Source organism: Narcine bancroftii, chromosome 3 (genome assembly GCF_036971445.1).
Source record: "Narcine bancroftii isolate sNarBan1 chromosome 3, sNarBan1.hap1, whole genome shotgun sequence".
NCBI lineage: Eukaryota > Metazoa > Chordata > Chondrichthyes > Torpediniformes > Narcinidae > Narcine > Narcine bancroftii.
The window spans coordinates 67,248,028-67,262,771 of NC_091471.1; the positions used below are offsets into that span (position 1 = coordinate 67,248,028).

A 14,744-nucleotide genomic window follows, 5' to 3' on the forward strand; every position below is an offset into this window, starting at 1 on the left:
CTGTGCTGGATAATGGGAAGCACCGAGCTGGATAATTGGAAGCTCTGTGCTGGATAATTGGAACCACTGTGATGGATGATTGGAACCACTGTTCTGGATGATTGAAACCACTGTGCTGGATAATTGGAACCACTGTTCTGGATGATTGAAACCTCTGTGCTGGATAATTGGAAGCAACGTGCTGGATAATGGGAAACACCGTGCTGGATAATCGGAAGCACCATGCTGGATAATGGGAAGCACCATGCTGGATAATGGGAAGCACCCTGCTGGATAGTGGGAAGCACCGTGCCGGACAGTGGGGAGCACCGTGCCGGACAGTGGGGAGCACCGTGCCGGACAGTGGGGAGCACCGTGCCGGACAGTGGGGAGCACCGTGCCGGACAGTGGGGAGCACCATGCCGGACAGTGTGGCGCACCGTGCCGGACAGGGGGCGCACCGTGCCTGACAGTGGGGCGCACCGTGCCATACAGTGTGGCGTAACGTTTCGGAAAGTGGGAAGCACCTTGCTGGACAGTGGGAAGCACCGTGCCGGACAGTGGGCAGCTCCGTGCCGGACAGTGGGAAGCACCGTGCCGGACAGTGGGAAGCACCGTGCCGGATAGTGGGAAGCACCGTGCCGGATAGTGGGAAGCACTGTGCTGGATAGTGGGAAGCACCGTGCTGGATAGTGGGAGCACCATGCTGGATAGTGGGAGCACCGTGCTGGATAGTGGGAGCACCGTGCTGGATAGTGGGAAGCACCGTGCTGGATAGTGGGAAGCACCGTGCTGGATAGTGGGAAGCACCCAGCTTGATAGTGGGAAGCACCCTGCTGGATAGTGGGAAGCACCCTGCTGGATAGTGGGAAGCACCCTGCTGGATAGTGGGAAGCACCCTGCTGGAAAGTGGGAAGCTCCCTGCTGGATAGTGGGAAGCACCATGCTGGATAGTGGGAAGCACCGTGCTGGTTAGTGGGAGCACCATGCTGGATAGCTGGAGCACCGTGCTGGATAGTGGGAGCACCGTGCTGGATAGTGGGAAGCACCGTGCTGGATAGTGGGAAGCACCGTGCTGGATAGTGGGAAGCACCCAGCTTGATAGTGGGAAGCACCCTGCTGGATAGTGGGAAGCACCCTGCTGGATAGTGGGAAGCACCCTGCTGGATAGTGGGAAGCACCCTGCTGGATAGTGGGAAGCACCCTGCTGGAAAGTGGGAAGCTCCCTGCTGGATAGTGGGAAGCACCCTGCTGGATAGTGGGAAGCACCCTGCTGGAAAGTGGGAAGCTCCCTGCTGGATAGTGGGAAGCACCGTGCTGGATAGTGGGAAGCACTGTGCTCGATAAAGAAGAAAATAAAACAATTTCAAAGCTTGTACTTGGCTCCACTATTCAAACGTTGCCTTTGCTCCGTTCCACGGTCCGGTGATGTTATTTGGGCGTTCTCCTGCATCAATCGACGCTCACATGTGTCATTTTTGAGCAACTTCATCCACGCCTCGCGCATTCAGAAATTCCTCAGTATCCTGTACTGCAAAATTGGCGACAGGAATGAGTTTCAATCTTGTGCGCTCGGGGAGAGAAGCCAGTACAATATTCAGGCTGGTGGAGGCACGGATTTTGTGTGTGTGTGTGTGTGTGTGTGTGTGTGTGGTTGGGGGTTGGGGGAGTGGCGGTAGCATGGATGGGGAAAGCCGTGCAGAACTTCTGCGAATTCAACACCCAGCTCCACACATCGACAGATGGCGCGTTGAATCCACCTAAGCCGGGGCTGGCCCCAAGAACTGCATTTTGCATGAACGGGAAACCCTGCCACCCATTTGTGTCACATAAATTCTTCTCACTTAAAACGCTTCGACCGCGTGTGTTTGAAAAAAAACAATTCCTTTTTTTTCCCTGAAATAATAAATGAGACTGACTTTGAATTGCACTGAGGGAACTTACACCTTTCCATTTCGACCTCCGAAATTTTGCTTTAATTCTTCCAGCTGTGAGAATAGATGTTGCAGTGTAAACAAAAAAAAAGCCTTTGAACAGGGAGATGAATGCAGACTGAGGCAGGGAACCAATTGGAAGATCAAGCCCTCCTCCCAGCGGCTCCCTGTGGTACAGTCTTGGCTAACCCGCTATTTAAACGGCAGTTTTGCAACCCTCAACGCGAAAAGCAACCCGTGGGTGCACGGTGTGCGATCGCTTTCAGGAAGAACTGACCTCAACCCAATTTCCCAACTTGTGCAAACTTTTCCCCCCTCTTCAACTTGCTGCCTGGCTCCCCCCCTCCCCCTTCGCTCCATCCTGCGTCCTAGCAAAGCACCAAGCTGATCCCAAAGATGAGGTGCGGTTCAACCGGTCAGGTTTTCCTGTACTCTACGTGGGTTTCCCTCGTCCTTGGCAGCACGGTGGATGTCAGCGTAATGGTGTTGCTGCCGGTGGAGAGCTCGTATCTCTTCTCCATGAACAGAATCAAACCTGCCATCGACTACGCCATCCAGAACCTGGCTCAGCCCAAGCTCAACTTCAGCGTGCGGTACTTTGACTCCGATTGTGGCAACAGGGCACTCTTTCATCTGGTGGACGTCAGCTTGCTGCAGAAGCCCGATGTCATCGTGGGTCCGGTGTGCGACTACGCGGCGGCGCCGGTCGCCAGGCTCGCGTCCCATTGGAACATCCCGATGGTTTCAGCCGGACCCTTGGCATCTGGTTTCGCACACAAGGTCCCCGAGTACTCACACCTCACCCGGGTCTCCCCGTCCTATTCCAAGATGGGCGAGATGTTTCTGGCCATGTTCCGGCGCTACAGGTGGAAGAGGGTGTCGTTGGTGTACGCCGAAGATTTCGCAGAGAGGACCTGCTTCTTCACAGTGGAAGGGGTCCACATCGCCTTCGTTGGTGCAGACTATCACATGCATTCAGTTCCTATCTTTGATGAGGAGGATCAGTTTGACCACATCGTGCAGGATATCAGGGACAATGCCAGGAGTGAGTCCACTTTTAAATAACACCTTTGCCAAATCTACCCCTTCCTTTCTTTCTATGTTTAGCATCTGACACCCCTAAAAAGGAGAAAGGTGACTTCAGGTATAAGGGCAACAAGTTATATCCCAACGTTAGACTCTATTTAAACGTGTAATCTGTGCATAGAGGTGAGTTTGGAGAGAGAAAAGGGGTTCGGATTGGTGCACGGTTGGAGACAATGAGAGGATTCCTGACAGGTTAGATGGGTTGCACGAGCAAAACACATGTAAGTGGATGAATCAAGCTGGGGGAAAGAACAAATCGACCGGACATTTATTAAATGGACATCTATATTCGGATTTGAGGTGTAACATTGCATGCATCAGGTGCCTTGCCGTTCGGCATGGGCGATCATGTGTCTCCATCCATTAAGGTCTCTGACCCAGCGAATTGGAGTTGTTGCCTCCCCGTTTCTAACCATGATGTTAATCCATCTATCATTTTTATTCTGTTTTTTTTTCCTTCCAGCTTTCCAGTTGTTCTAATGTATCTCTTGGCATGACGTGTCCAAAGAATTTTGATTCTTTCAAGTAATGTATGTTTTGTTTTTGTTCTTTGTAGAACTTCTTCCTTTGTTGTCCTGTCCGTATATGATGTGCACAGCATTCTTCTGAGAAACCACATCTCTGTTGCATTGATTCTTTTTGTGATGGTCCATGACTCGCAGCCACACATCAATGTAGGAAGAATGTAGCAACTGAGAGTTCTAAGGGAGATATCAATTGCTATTTTCTTGTTCGTTAGGATGTTCCTCATTTCTATAAATGCTCTTCTTGCCATTACTTTTCTTGTTTTTATGTCTGTTTCGCATTTGCCATCAGATGTTACTCATGATCCAAGGTACTTAAAGTTGTGAACTTGTTTCAGGATTTCATTTCTCAATATGATCCTACAATTTGGAATATCAGGTTTCTTTATTGTTACCATTACTTCAGTCTTATTTTTGTTTAAAGTTAGGCTCTCTGTGTTGATGGTAGATACTAATTTTTGTAAATTTACTTCACTGGCCCCTTTTACATAAAGGCTTCAAGACACAGATTCTCTGGATTTCTGATGCTTCACCTACCTGCGTGAATGCCAAAAAAGGGGGATTGGTGTTTCCATTTCCCTCTGGGTTCTCACCACCTAGGCAAGTAGTGCCAGAGGTGGAGCAAAGTCACTTCACTTCCTGCCTAAACAGACAAGCACTGAAAGCGGCTCAAAAGGGGGATGGCTGATGTCATCGTGATGACGTCCTCAGCCTGCGACCAAGGTTTGTCCATTGCTTATTGAAAATACAATGCTGGATAAACTCAACAGGTCAGCATACTTTATACTGTATAGCAAAGATAAAGATATATAACCAATGTTCTGGGCTTCATACATTGATGAAGGGCTGAAACCTGAAATGATTAAACTTGGATCTTTATCTTTGCTATATGAAGTACAGTGATCTGCTGTTCTTTTTAACTCTTAATATTCCCATTTATTTTGCAAAAGTGTAGCATTTAACTGAACTGAAACTAGGGCAGAAAATGCAGCAAGCCATATAATATAAAGGGACAATTGTACATTGATAGGGGCAGTGGAATTTACTTGATTGAACTTTTAAATTGAGCAAATGGAGTGGATATTGAATGTGCTTAACCATTGAAAGCTGTCTGTTTCCCAAGATAATGTTTAAAATTTCCCCGCTGTTTGGTGGGGGGGGGGGGGTGATGTTTTTTTTTACAGTTGTCATTTTAAAATGGTATAATCAGGGGCTTAATTAATTCCCATGCAAAAAAAAAACTGCAAAACTACTCGGAGAAGCACTAGGTGCCAGTATAATCGATTGGGGTGGCATAGTTCTTGGGCAGAAGTGATATTCTGGGGAGTGATGTCAGGGAGAGTGATGTTCAGGGGAGTGATGTCATGTGGGGGGGGGGGTGATGTTAGGGGAGTGATGTCAGGGAGAGAGTGATGTTCAGGGGAGTGATGTCAGGGAGAGTGATGTTCAGGGGAGTGATGTCATGTGGGGGGGTGATGTTAGGGGAAGGGATGTTCAGGGAGAGTGATATTTGGGGGCAGAGGATAGTGTTTGCTGAGAGAAATAACAGTCTTTCTGTCATAAATATTGATCTTCTAATATCAATAGGCTGCAAGAGCGATTATTTCGATGACCTTAACATACGTCCCCTCCAGTCTGTTGCCACATTGAATGGCTCGAATAAAAGTTACATGTTAGTTAGAGAATAGCTAAGATCAATCTTGTTTTGAATGTTGTACTGTGCTTTCATGCGGGTGAACTGTTGCTTCGATCTTTATGCAGTCTTGATCTCAAATGCTGCAAAGATGCAAAAGCAAGAAAACTGCTTCCTGCTCTCATTTTAAAAAAAATCTCTGTTCATAAACAACTCCTGTGGTGCACCAAACAGTAAAATGTTCAACTTAAAACTTCCTTATTCCTTTTCTCCCGCTCTGACCGAGGAACAGTCTGTGCACCTGGCACAGCCCTCAACATTATTGAGTTCAGAGATATTTCACTTCCTGGCGTGTATGTTCTTAATCACAGCAGAGGGTGGCGCTGCTGTGAATCACGTCCCACCCCTTTTTCCCTGGGAAGCCAGATCACTATGTAAAAGGACTCAGCAGCGTAACGCTGAATCCACCTTTCAGATTTCCCTTTTACATTAATCGTGAGTTGGGCAATAAAGTGGCTCCTCTATGTAAAAAGGGCTACTGTTTGCTATCAGGACTGTATTGAGATTGGTGTAACATTACTGGAGCCATAATTATATCACAGAGAGAGAAAGTGAGAGTTCCTGCAGCTAGTTGTATGTAGTTCTCAAACCTATCCATAACAGCACAGCAAAATAAACAAAATTTAGACTAATTTCTTCAATGAATATCTGTTCTGTCATAAAAGAGCATGGGAGAAGTTGTAAGGTTTTGTCCAAGATACCTACTGCTTTTTGTTTGAATCCACATAATTTATTGAATATTAACTTTTTCTGGCAATCTTGATATCTCAGGGTCCATATTATAGTAGAGTCTTATGTTAATTTACAAAATGATCTAGTCTGAAATCTTTTGTTGGAGTAACTAGGGATTAAAATAATAACTAGCTAAAAAGTACTTAGTTCCTTTTGAAGGATACCTCTCCAGTCTGCAGTATCTGAAAAACTGGCATTGCAAAAGCTTCAAGATGCCATTCTGGTGTAAGATATCAAAATTGGCAATATATGTAACTGGAATCAATGATGAAAAGGTAGAAATTCACTGGCACTGAAGTAATTCAGCAGTTGAATATTAAACCCCATAGGAGCCAACAACCTGGCCAAAATTGCATGTCAAAACTGGTGGAGGCATATCACCCAACTTTATTGTGTATTTTATATGAATCAAATAAACTAAATATATATTCTGGGTCATGCAGTCCACACAAAAGATTGGAAATGATGTAGCACAGTCACAATTAGAATTCGGAACTCTAGAAGCATGTGGGTATGTGCTGCAGCTTTACAAAACTAATGCATTTGGTCTTATTGGTGTGGCATCTATATTGGTGAAAGCAAATGCAGCTTGGGTGATCTCTTTGCCAAATACATGTGCTCGGTTTATGAGTTAAGGCTTGAACTTCCTGTAGCCAACTATTTCAATTGCCGCATCTGTTCTCTGTTCTTTCACAATCATATTCCTCTCGCACAGCCTTTCAGTTAAAAAATGAACATCATTTTTTTTTCTAATTTAAGGTATACCCCACTTCTATCTGATCCCAGTATGCCAATCTCCTTTACCTACTTCTATTCTCACTTTTCTCTCCAATCCCAACCTCCTTCCTATGGTTTCTCCCCACATCTGTCTCTTGACTGTGCGGCCAAGCAAAATTCCAAAGCCATCTACAAATTTGCCGTTGACACCACATTTGTTGGCAGAATTACAAACAGCAATGAGGAAGCGTACAGGAGGGAGATAGATCAGCACGTTAAATGGTGTAACGACAACAACCTTCTGCTCAATGTCAGCAAAACTAAGGAGATGATTGTGGACATCAGGAGGAAGTCAGGGGAACATCACCCAGTCCTCATCGATGGCTCTGTAGTGGAGAAGGTCAAGAACATCAAATTCCTGGGTGTCAACATCTCCGAGGATCTGTTGTGGCACCTCAATTTTGATGCAATCATGAAGAAGACTCACCAGCGGCTATACTTTGTGAGGAGTCTGAGGCAGTTTGGTATGTCACCGAAAACTCTTGTAAACTTCTACAGTTGCTACTGTGGAGAGCATTCTGGCTGGTTACATCACTGCCTTGTATGGAGGTGCCAACTCTCACTTCATTGAGGACATATACATGAGGCGGTGTCTTAAAAAGGCAGCCTCTATCCTCAAATACCCCAGCACCCAGGCCACACCCTCTTCACTCGGCTACCATCGGGGAAAAGATACAGGAGCCCCTAAAGATGACACTTGGTGGCACAAAGACAGCCTCTTCCATGCTGCCATCGGATTCCTGAATAATTAATGAACCAAGACACTGTCTATTATTGGTATTATTATTTTATTTTTTAATAGTAATATCATAAGATGGTTATAATATGTATATTTGCACTGTGACACTGCCGCAAAACACCGACTTTCATGACAATAAATCCTGATCTTGATCCTGAATCTCCACCTCTCCCACTTTTTTCCCAATACCCTATCGCATTTGTCACCTCCTCTGCTTCTTTCCCATTCACATAAGTAATATCACCTTCAAAAGAGTACTGATGTGAAACATTGATTGACCCATGGATGCTGCCTGATCCATTGAATTCCTACTGCAGCTCATTGTTTGATTCGAGTACCAAGAATGGAAAAAAGCTAAACGACAACAAAGCAGGGCAGTGTCTAGAATATCCAAGCTTGGACAAGAAAGAATCTGATTGGATAAGACTGTGGACTGCAGATGCTGGAAACTGGAGCAAATAAAAAAAAACTGTTGGAAGAACTCAGTGGGCCAGGCAATGTCCATGGAAAGAAATGGACAGTTAACGTTTCAGGTCAAAACTTTACTTTGGAACTGAGAAAGCAGTGGTCAGACAGACTATTTAATTGGGGGGGGGGGGGTGATCAGTAGGTGATAGGTGGACCAAGGAAGGGTGAAGGATGATGGATAGATGGAGCAAGGTGCATTGGAGACCTGGCTCCATGTCTCCATCATTGTTACACAACTCCACCCCGGCTGTCTCCATTCGTTTGCTATCCTTCAACCCCTCCCTCATCCACCTATCAACTACTGACCCCTTTCCTGCTCTTTAAAACTGCCTGTCTCCCTTCTCCTTTCTCCGTTCTAAGACAAGGTTCCAACCTGAAAGGTTGACTATTTATTTTTGTCCTTGAATGGTTCTTGACCTGGTGAGTTCCTCCAGAAGTTTGTTTCTTATTCTAGACTGCAAGATCGATAGTTTCCTGTCTCCATTTTACAGCTCCACTGCAAAATATTTTCAAAATAGATCCACTTTGAAGTTTCTTTCTCTCTTTGATGGAATTGCTGTGAGATGTCCTCCAACAGCTCCTCTTTTGTGAGTTCTACCACCCTCCTGCTTTTCCATCACATTCTCACCCGAAATTGTAACCATAGTCACATGTCATTCTCCACCATCTTGGGTGATATGGTTAGTGTAGCAGTTATCACAACACTATTAAAGCGGTCATAATTCAAGTTCAAATCCAATGCTGTCTATGAGGATTTTTTATTTTCTCCCTGTTCTGCATGGGTTTCCCCTGGGTGCTTGGGTTTCCTCCAGGTGCTCTGGCTTCCTCTCACCCTCCAAAAAGATATTGGGTTTGTAGGTTAATTGGTGTATTTGGGTGGCATGGGCACTTTTGCTGGAAGGGCCTGTTACATGCTGAATCTCTAAATTCACAAAATATCTTGTCCTGTATGGCTTCCTGCTCCACTTCCAGGCTTCCCAGTTTTGATTCAGCCAGTATCTCTGGGGTATGTACACACCCCAATGGTTTCCTATGTGTCAAATGCTCTACACTCTCTACCATGCATTGGTACCTCTGGGCCTTTCCTGCAGCTCTGCCAAACCTGCTGTGGGATAGAATTCATTGTCTTCCTGCACCAAATTAATTCCTGAAACCAGTGTTTCTTCACCATCTTCGTATCTTCCAAGGATCATAAGCTTACCTACCTGAAAACCCTTGGTGCTCCGCTGGACCAGGCCCCCAATACTGGTACATTGGTCACTCTACTCCCTTGGGCTGAGTCCCTGGGTGCAATGCAAAGTCCAGGGCTTCACTTACCTGGCTCCTGGTTAGATTCCCCCAATGCTGCTCATCCCTGCTGTAGATCCTGCCATACCTTTCACTCCTCCTCTGGATATAGCCCATCCCCAACCAATGCACATTGTCTTCCCTCACAAGCATTCCCCCCCCCTATCATATTACCTTCCCAGGAGCCCTCCCTCCCTTTATCTTCTGACCCCCATGCCTGGCCCCAACTAACTCCTGCTCTGTATTCAACATCCCTTTTTGACATCTCCCTCTCCAATACTGAGGGTCTGTCCTCGGAAGAATCCTCATATTTGTATCCCTGAACCTGCACTGCAACAAGTTCCAGGATCACCATGAGATCCACGAGGATGATTCTGGGAATGAAAGGGTTATCGTATGAGGAGTGTTTGACAGCTCTTGGATTGTATTCATTGGAATTTAGGAGAGTGAGGAGGGATCTCAGTAAAACATTTCAAATATTGAAAGGCATGGACAGAGTAGATATGGAAAGATTATTTCCCATGGTGAGAGAGTCTAAGACAAGAGGGTACAACTGGAGGATAAAAGGGCATCCACTTAGAACAGAGGTGCGTAGAAATTTCTTCAGCCAGAGGGTGGAAAATTTATGGAATTTGTTGCCATATGCAGTTGTGGAGCCAGGTCATTGGGTTTATTTAAGACAGAGATGATAGGTTCTTGATTAGTCAAGTCATCAAAGGTTATGGGGAAAAGGGTGGGCAGTAGGGCTGATTAGGAAATGGATCAGCTCATGATTGAATGGCAGGGCAGACTCAATGGGTTGAATAGCCTACTTCTGCTCTATGTCATGGTCTCTCTGAACTTGCAGCTCTCCACTCACTCTGCACCCATCCCAACATTGTTATCAAAGCTATGTCATTGTTGTTTAGTAGATCATCTTCTGCTTTGCAGTAGCCAGATATAATTATTGGATACCTCCTCATACCTTTCCCAGAGTCCATCACATCACCGTCTCTCATGCCATCACAGATCTCATCTCTGTGGTTCAGGAGATCTCCTGTTCATCACACCCAAACTAATAGTTCCCCAACCCTGCAGTGCATGGGTTTGCCCTAGCTGACCCATTGCTTATGCGTGTGCTTACCCACTGAGCCTATCTCCATGTATCTCCACTCTATCTTATTCCCCCCCTACCCTATCCCTTGTCCATTCCCTTCCCACCAACATTCAGGATACCCTGCATGCTCTGCACCATTTAAAAAAAATCAAATTGCTGGCCAGCCACTGAGCCACCTCATCCTTACCATGACCTCCAGTTCATATTCACATCCATTTTCCTTCAAGAAGGCCTTAGGATCCTGCTGATTTTTAAAAAATAAATCGAACACAGATCCAATCAGTTTCCCTCCACTAACACATTCCTCTACCTTGCAGAACTTATTCTTGTCCTTGAGAGATTGAAATCAAAGATGTAGTCATCAAGACTTTCCGAAGCACCTATTCTTTGTCCTCAAGTGCCAACTGGGCTCAAGCCCAAAATGTTGTTTATGTATTTTTTATCTTTGCTATATAATGGGCACTGTTTGACCTGTTGAGTATCTCCAGCATTACGTTTTTACTTTATGCCAACTGAACTCCTATTTTCCATCCTTTCCATATCCCCTCCCCATTTCCATGCCTAACTTGTCTCTCCCAGCCCTCCACTATTACCAAGGGTAGGCCAACCACAAATTTGAACAGGACCTCATATCTTAATTACACCCCAACAGCAGGAGCATTGAATTTTTCAATTTCAAATAGCCTGCTCCCTCTTGGTTCTTTTCTCTCTTTCTTATTTACATATATTTATTTCCAACCCTGCACCTCCTGCCCAGTTAGCTAATTCCTTTCCCCACCTTCTCCATCTACTCATCACCTACCCTTCAACTATTTTTTCTTCCCCCATTGTTTCTATCCAAGGCACCATCCCTTCCAAGAATCTCCTTTCTTCAGCAGCTGTCTCCAGCTTCACCTTCCCTCCATCATCCAGCCTCTATTTGCCACTACCTTTTTGTTCTTCTTTCTTTGGCTTGGCTTCGCGGACGAAGATTTATGGAGGGGGTAAAACTCCACGTCAGCTGCAGGCTCGTTTGTGGCTGACAAGTCCGATGCGGGACAGGCAGACACGGTTGCTTAAACATCCCAACACTACCCCTCCTGGCTCCATTTGGCCACCATTCTTCACTCCTCCTTACCCATGCCCCTCATTTCAATACTGCTTGTCTTCACCCTCCTATCTCAGCTACAATGCAAAATGTTGACTGTTTTTTCCCCTTCATGAATACTGCCTGATCCTTGGATTTCCTTGATTTGTTATTGGTATCACAGTAGCTTGATAAGGGAAGAAGGGACAGCAGCATTGGAGGTGGGGGGGGGGGGGGGGAAGGAAGGGTTGTGTCGGTAAAAGAACTGGAAAGACAGGAAATGGGGGGGGGGAAGAAAAGGCAAGCAGATTTAGTGTAAAACCGTGAATCAAATGTTCATGCCATCTGGCTGGAGTGCGCCCAGATGGAAAATAAGGTGTAGTTCAATCTGGGGGTGGTCAGGGTGGGTCAGTACATAAGGCCATGGACAGATATGTGAGCCTGGGAGAGTGACTAAGAATTGAAGTGATTGGCCACAGGTTTGCTGTGGTTGCAGACGGAGAGGAAGTGCTGAATGAAGCGATCTCCCTGTCTCTCCGATGTAGAGAATGCCATAAAGGGTGCACTGGATGCAGTAAATACATCTTCTAGATGTACAGGCAAAGTGTTGCTTAAAATGGAAGGCTTGTTTGGGGCCCCGGATGTGGTGAGGGATGAGATGTGGGTGCAAGTGTTGCACCTCCTGTGGAAGGTGCCAGAGAACTCTAGTTTTAATATTTTACAACACCATCAAAAGTTTTGACTAGGGATCTTAAATCTGCACCAGGGACATTTAAAAAAAAAATTCATCTATAAGATAATGGTTGATTTAAACTCCAGAGAAAGACTGAAGTGGTCAAGGCTACCGACCACCATCATGTCACCTTCTACAGGAGCAATATCAAGAGTGTCTTGGCTGTCTGCATGACAATGTGATATAGTTGCTGCAGAAAAATGGATCAACCCCATCAATCCACAGCACCATAAATGCAGCAGAGAGGATCATTCCACCCCCTCAACAATTGACATGACCTACTGGGGTCATTGTCTGAAAAGGGTGTGCATCTTTCAGCTGCTCCCATTGGGATAAAAATACAGGAGTATCACAGCCAAAACCACCAATCTGGAAACAGCTTCTTCCCCCGGGCCGTGAGAATGCTGAACAACCAAAGGAACCGCTCACACTAACCATCTGACTCATATTCACAAAACAATATTTATTTATTTATTTGCCTCTGTGAGCACTTGTCCTGCACGTGTATTGTTTATCTGTATGTGTGTTACGCCTGGCTATTTGTCTGCATGGTTAGTACCAAGGCCTGGAGAATGCTGTTTCATCAGATTGTACTGTACAATCAGAAGATAATAAACTTGACTTCACTTGACTTGAAATTCTGCATGATGTGATCTCCTGCATTGGTTTCCTCAGTTATATAAAGTAGATCAATGCTGGGAATATGTATCATCTAACCACGTGATCCAATTACTTTGTCTTGAATATTTGTACTATTTTTTCATTAATTAGTTTAAATAAGATAAAAATAAAATAATGACTTTTTAAATGGTTAACCATTGCTTAAACATCCCAACACTACCCCTCCTGGCTCCATTTGGCCACCATTCTTCATTCCTCCTTACCCATGCCCCTCATTTAGCCATGCAGTGATAATCTTTTGTCTTAAAATCCAAGACATGCTCATCCATAACTGCTGCCTTTATCATGATTCACAATGAGTCCTGTTGAACCTTTCTCTTGGTCTAGCAGTTTCTCAATTTAAAGATTCCCATCCTGCATCTCCATCGCCCCTTCTTCTCTCTGTAATCTGCACAGTTCTGTTTCCCTCTGAAATATCTCCATTCCTCCAATTCTGGACCATTGCACTTTTCTCATTTTCATGGCTTTACCAACAGTAATCATGCCTCAAATAGCCTAAATCCACCCTTTGGCATTTTAACTTGATAACACTTAATGTTTCTCAGAATCAAATTCAGTTTGATATTGCTGCCAATGGCACGCTGAGTGAATGCAAGTGCTGCTCTTGCAATGGAGGTTTATCTCTGTATAATTACTAACACTGGTATTTTTGTTAAGTGATCACAAATTGCGAGATTCTTCCAAAATTTTACTACTTTAATTTATCAAATAGAGCTGTTATTGCCTCTTCTGGCTAATTTAGGACTCCATATCCAAGCACTGTGGTTGACTGTGCAAACCACTCAGTTGTCAGAGGAGAGCTAACTGGGCTGCCAATGCAAATTTTCCAGTGAGAATGAATATTAAGTTTTGGACACAATATTCAAAGTTGCATATTTAATCCTGCTTCAAATATCATGTGTTGTTTTATTCATTGGGTCATACCTCAATGTGGTTTTGAACTGTGCTTGACTTAATTAGAAGCATTTTCATTTTCGAGCTAAATGGTTCAATTCACATTTCCTGCTTTGACATATATATTCTTAGTGATTATGGTGTCGAGGGTGAGGTACAATATCAGAGTTGCGGATCTTTAAATCAAAAATTGAAATCATTTTATTTAGCAAATGGATATTGAAATTTTAAGATAAATGATGAACTTGGAATAAAAAGTATTTCACCTAAGACATCTTTGATTCAAAATAATCTTTTACCTTTTACTAAAGATGATCAATTTTAAAATGTTTGGTCTCATAATGTTATTAAAAATGTAGAAGATTGTTATGAACAAAGCTATTTGATGTAATTTCAACAGTTAAGAAATAAATATGGAATAACTTTCTGTTATTGTCAATTGAGAGGATACTTGTGGGAAAAATTAGGATCAACAATATACTTACTGGCTTGAATTGAGTTGGAAGTTCTTATTAGGAGAGGTTATACTAAGAAATTTATTTCTGACACGTATCTTTTATTACAAGCAGACACTATTAAAAAAAGAATTCATAAATCTAGAGCAGCAGATTTAAACAAATATACTTACTGGCTTGTATTGAGTTGGAAGTTCTTATTAGGAGAGGTTATACTAAGAAATTTATTTCTGACACGTATCTTTTATTACAAGCAGACACTATTAAAAAAAAGAATTCATAAATCTAGAGAAGCAGATTTAAACATTACAATTGATGAAAAAAATGGACAGATCTTTGTCAAGATTGTATGACAAATATTATAAATGTTAGGTATAGTTTAGTTCAATATAATTGTTTATATCAACTATACATACATATATAAGATATAAATATATATATATTTATAACTTTATTTATTAATTCATCAAAGTTATTACATACAGTAAAGAAAAATACATATTATGAACGATATTTTTTTTAAAAAAAGAGGAAAAAAAAAGAAAATAAAAGAAACCCCCTTCCCCCTTTCAGCCAGCTCTCTTTAGGAGAGCCAAAGAA

The 14,744-nt window shown here is 43.7% G+C and overlaps 1 protein-coding gene across 4 annotated transcripts in view; it reads left to right on the top strand.

The window, feature by feature from the left end:
• The first annotated feature begins 2,139 nt into the window (after window positions 1-2,139).
• The window catches only part of npr3 (natriuretic peptide receptor 3), a 120,606-nt gene continuing 108,001 nt past the window's right edge, over window positions 2,140-14,744 (top strand). For all 4 annotated transcript variants that reach the window (XM_069924226.1, XM_069924223.1, XM_069924225.1 and 1 more), the window contains exon 1: window positions 2,140-2,958. In XM_069924226.1, coding sequence (XP_069780327.1) covers window positions 2,310-2,958 — 649 coding nt within the window. In that variant the 5' untranslated portion in view covers window positions 2,140-2,309. The remainder of the gene's footprint in view (window positions 2,959-14,744) is intronic.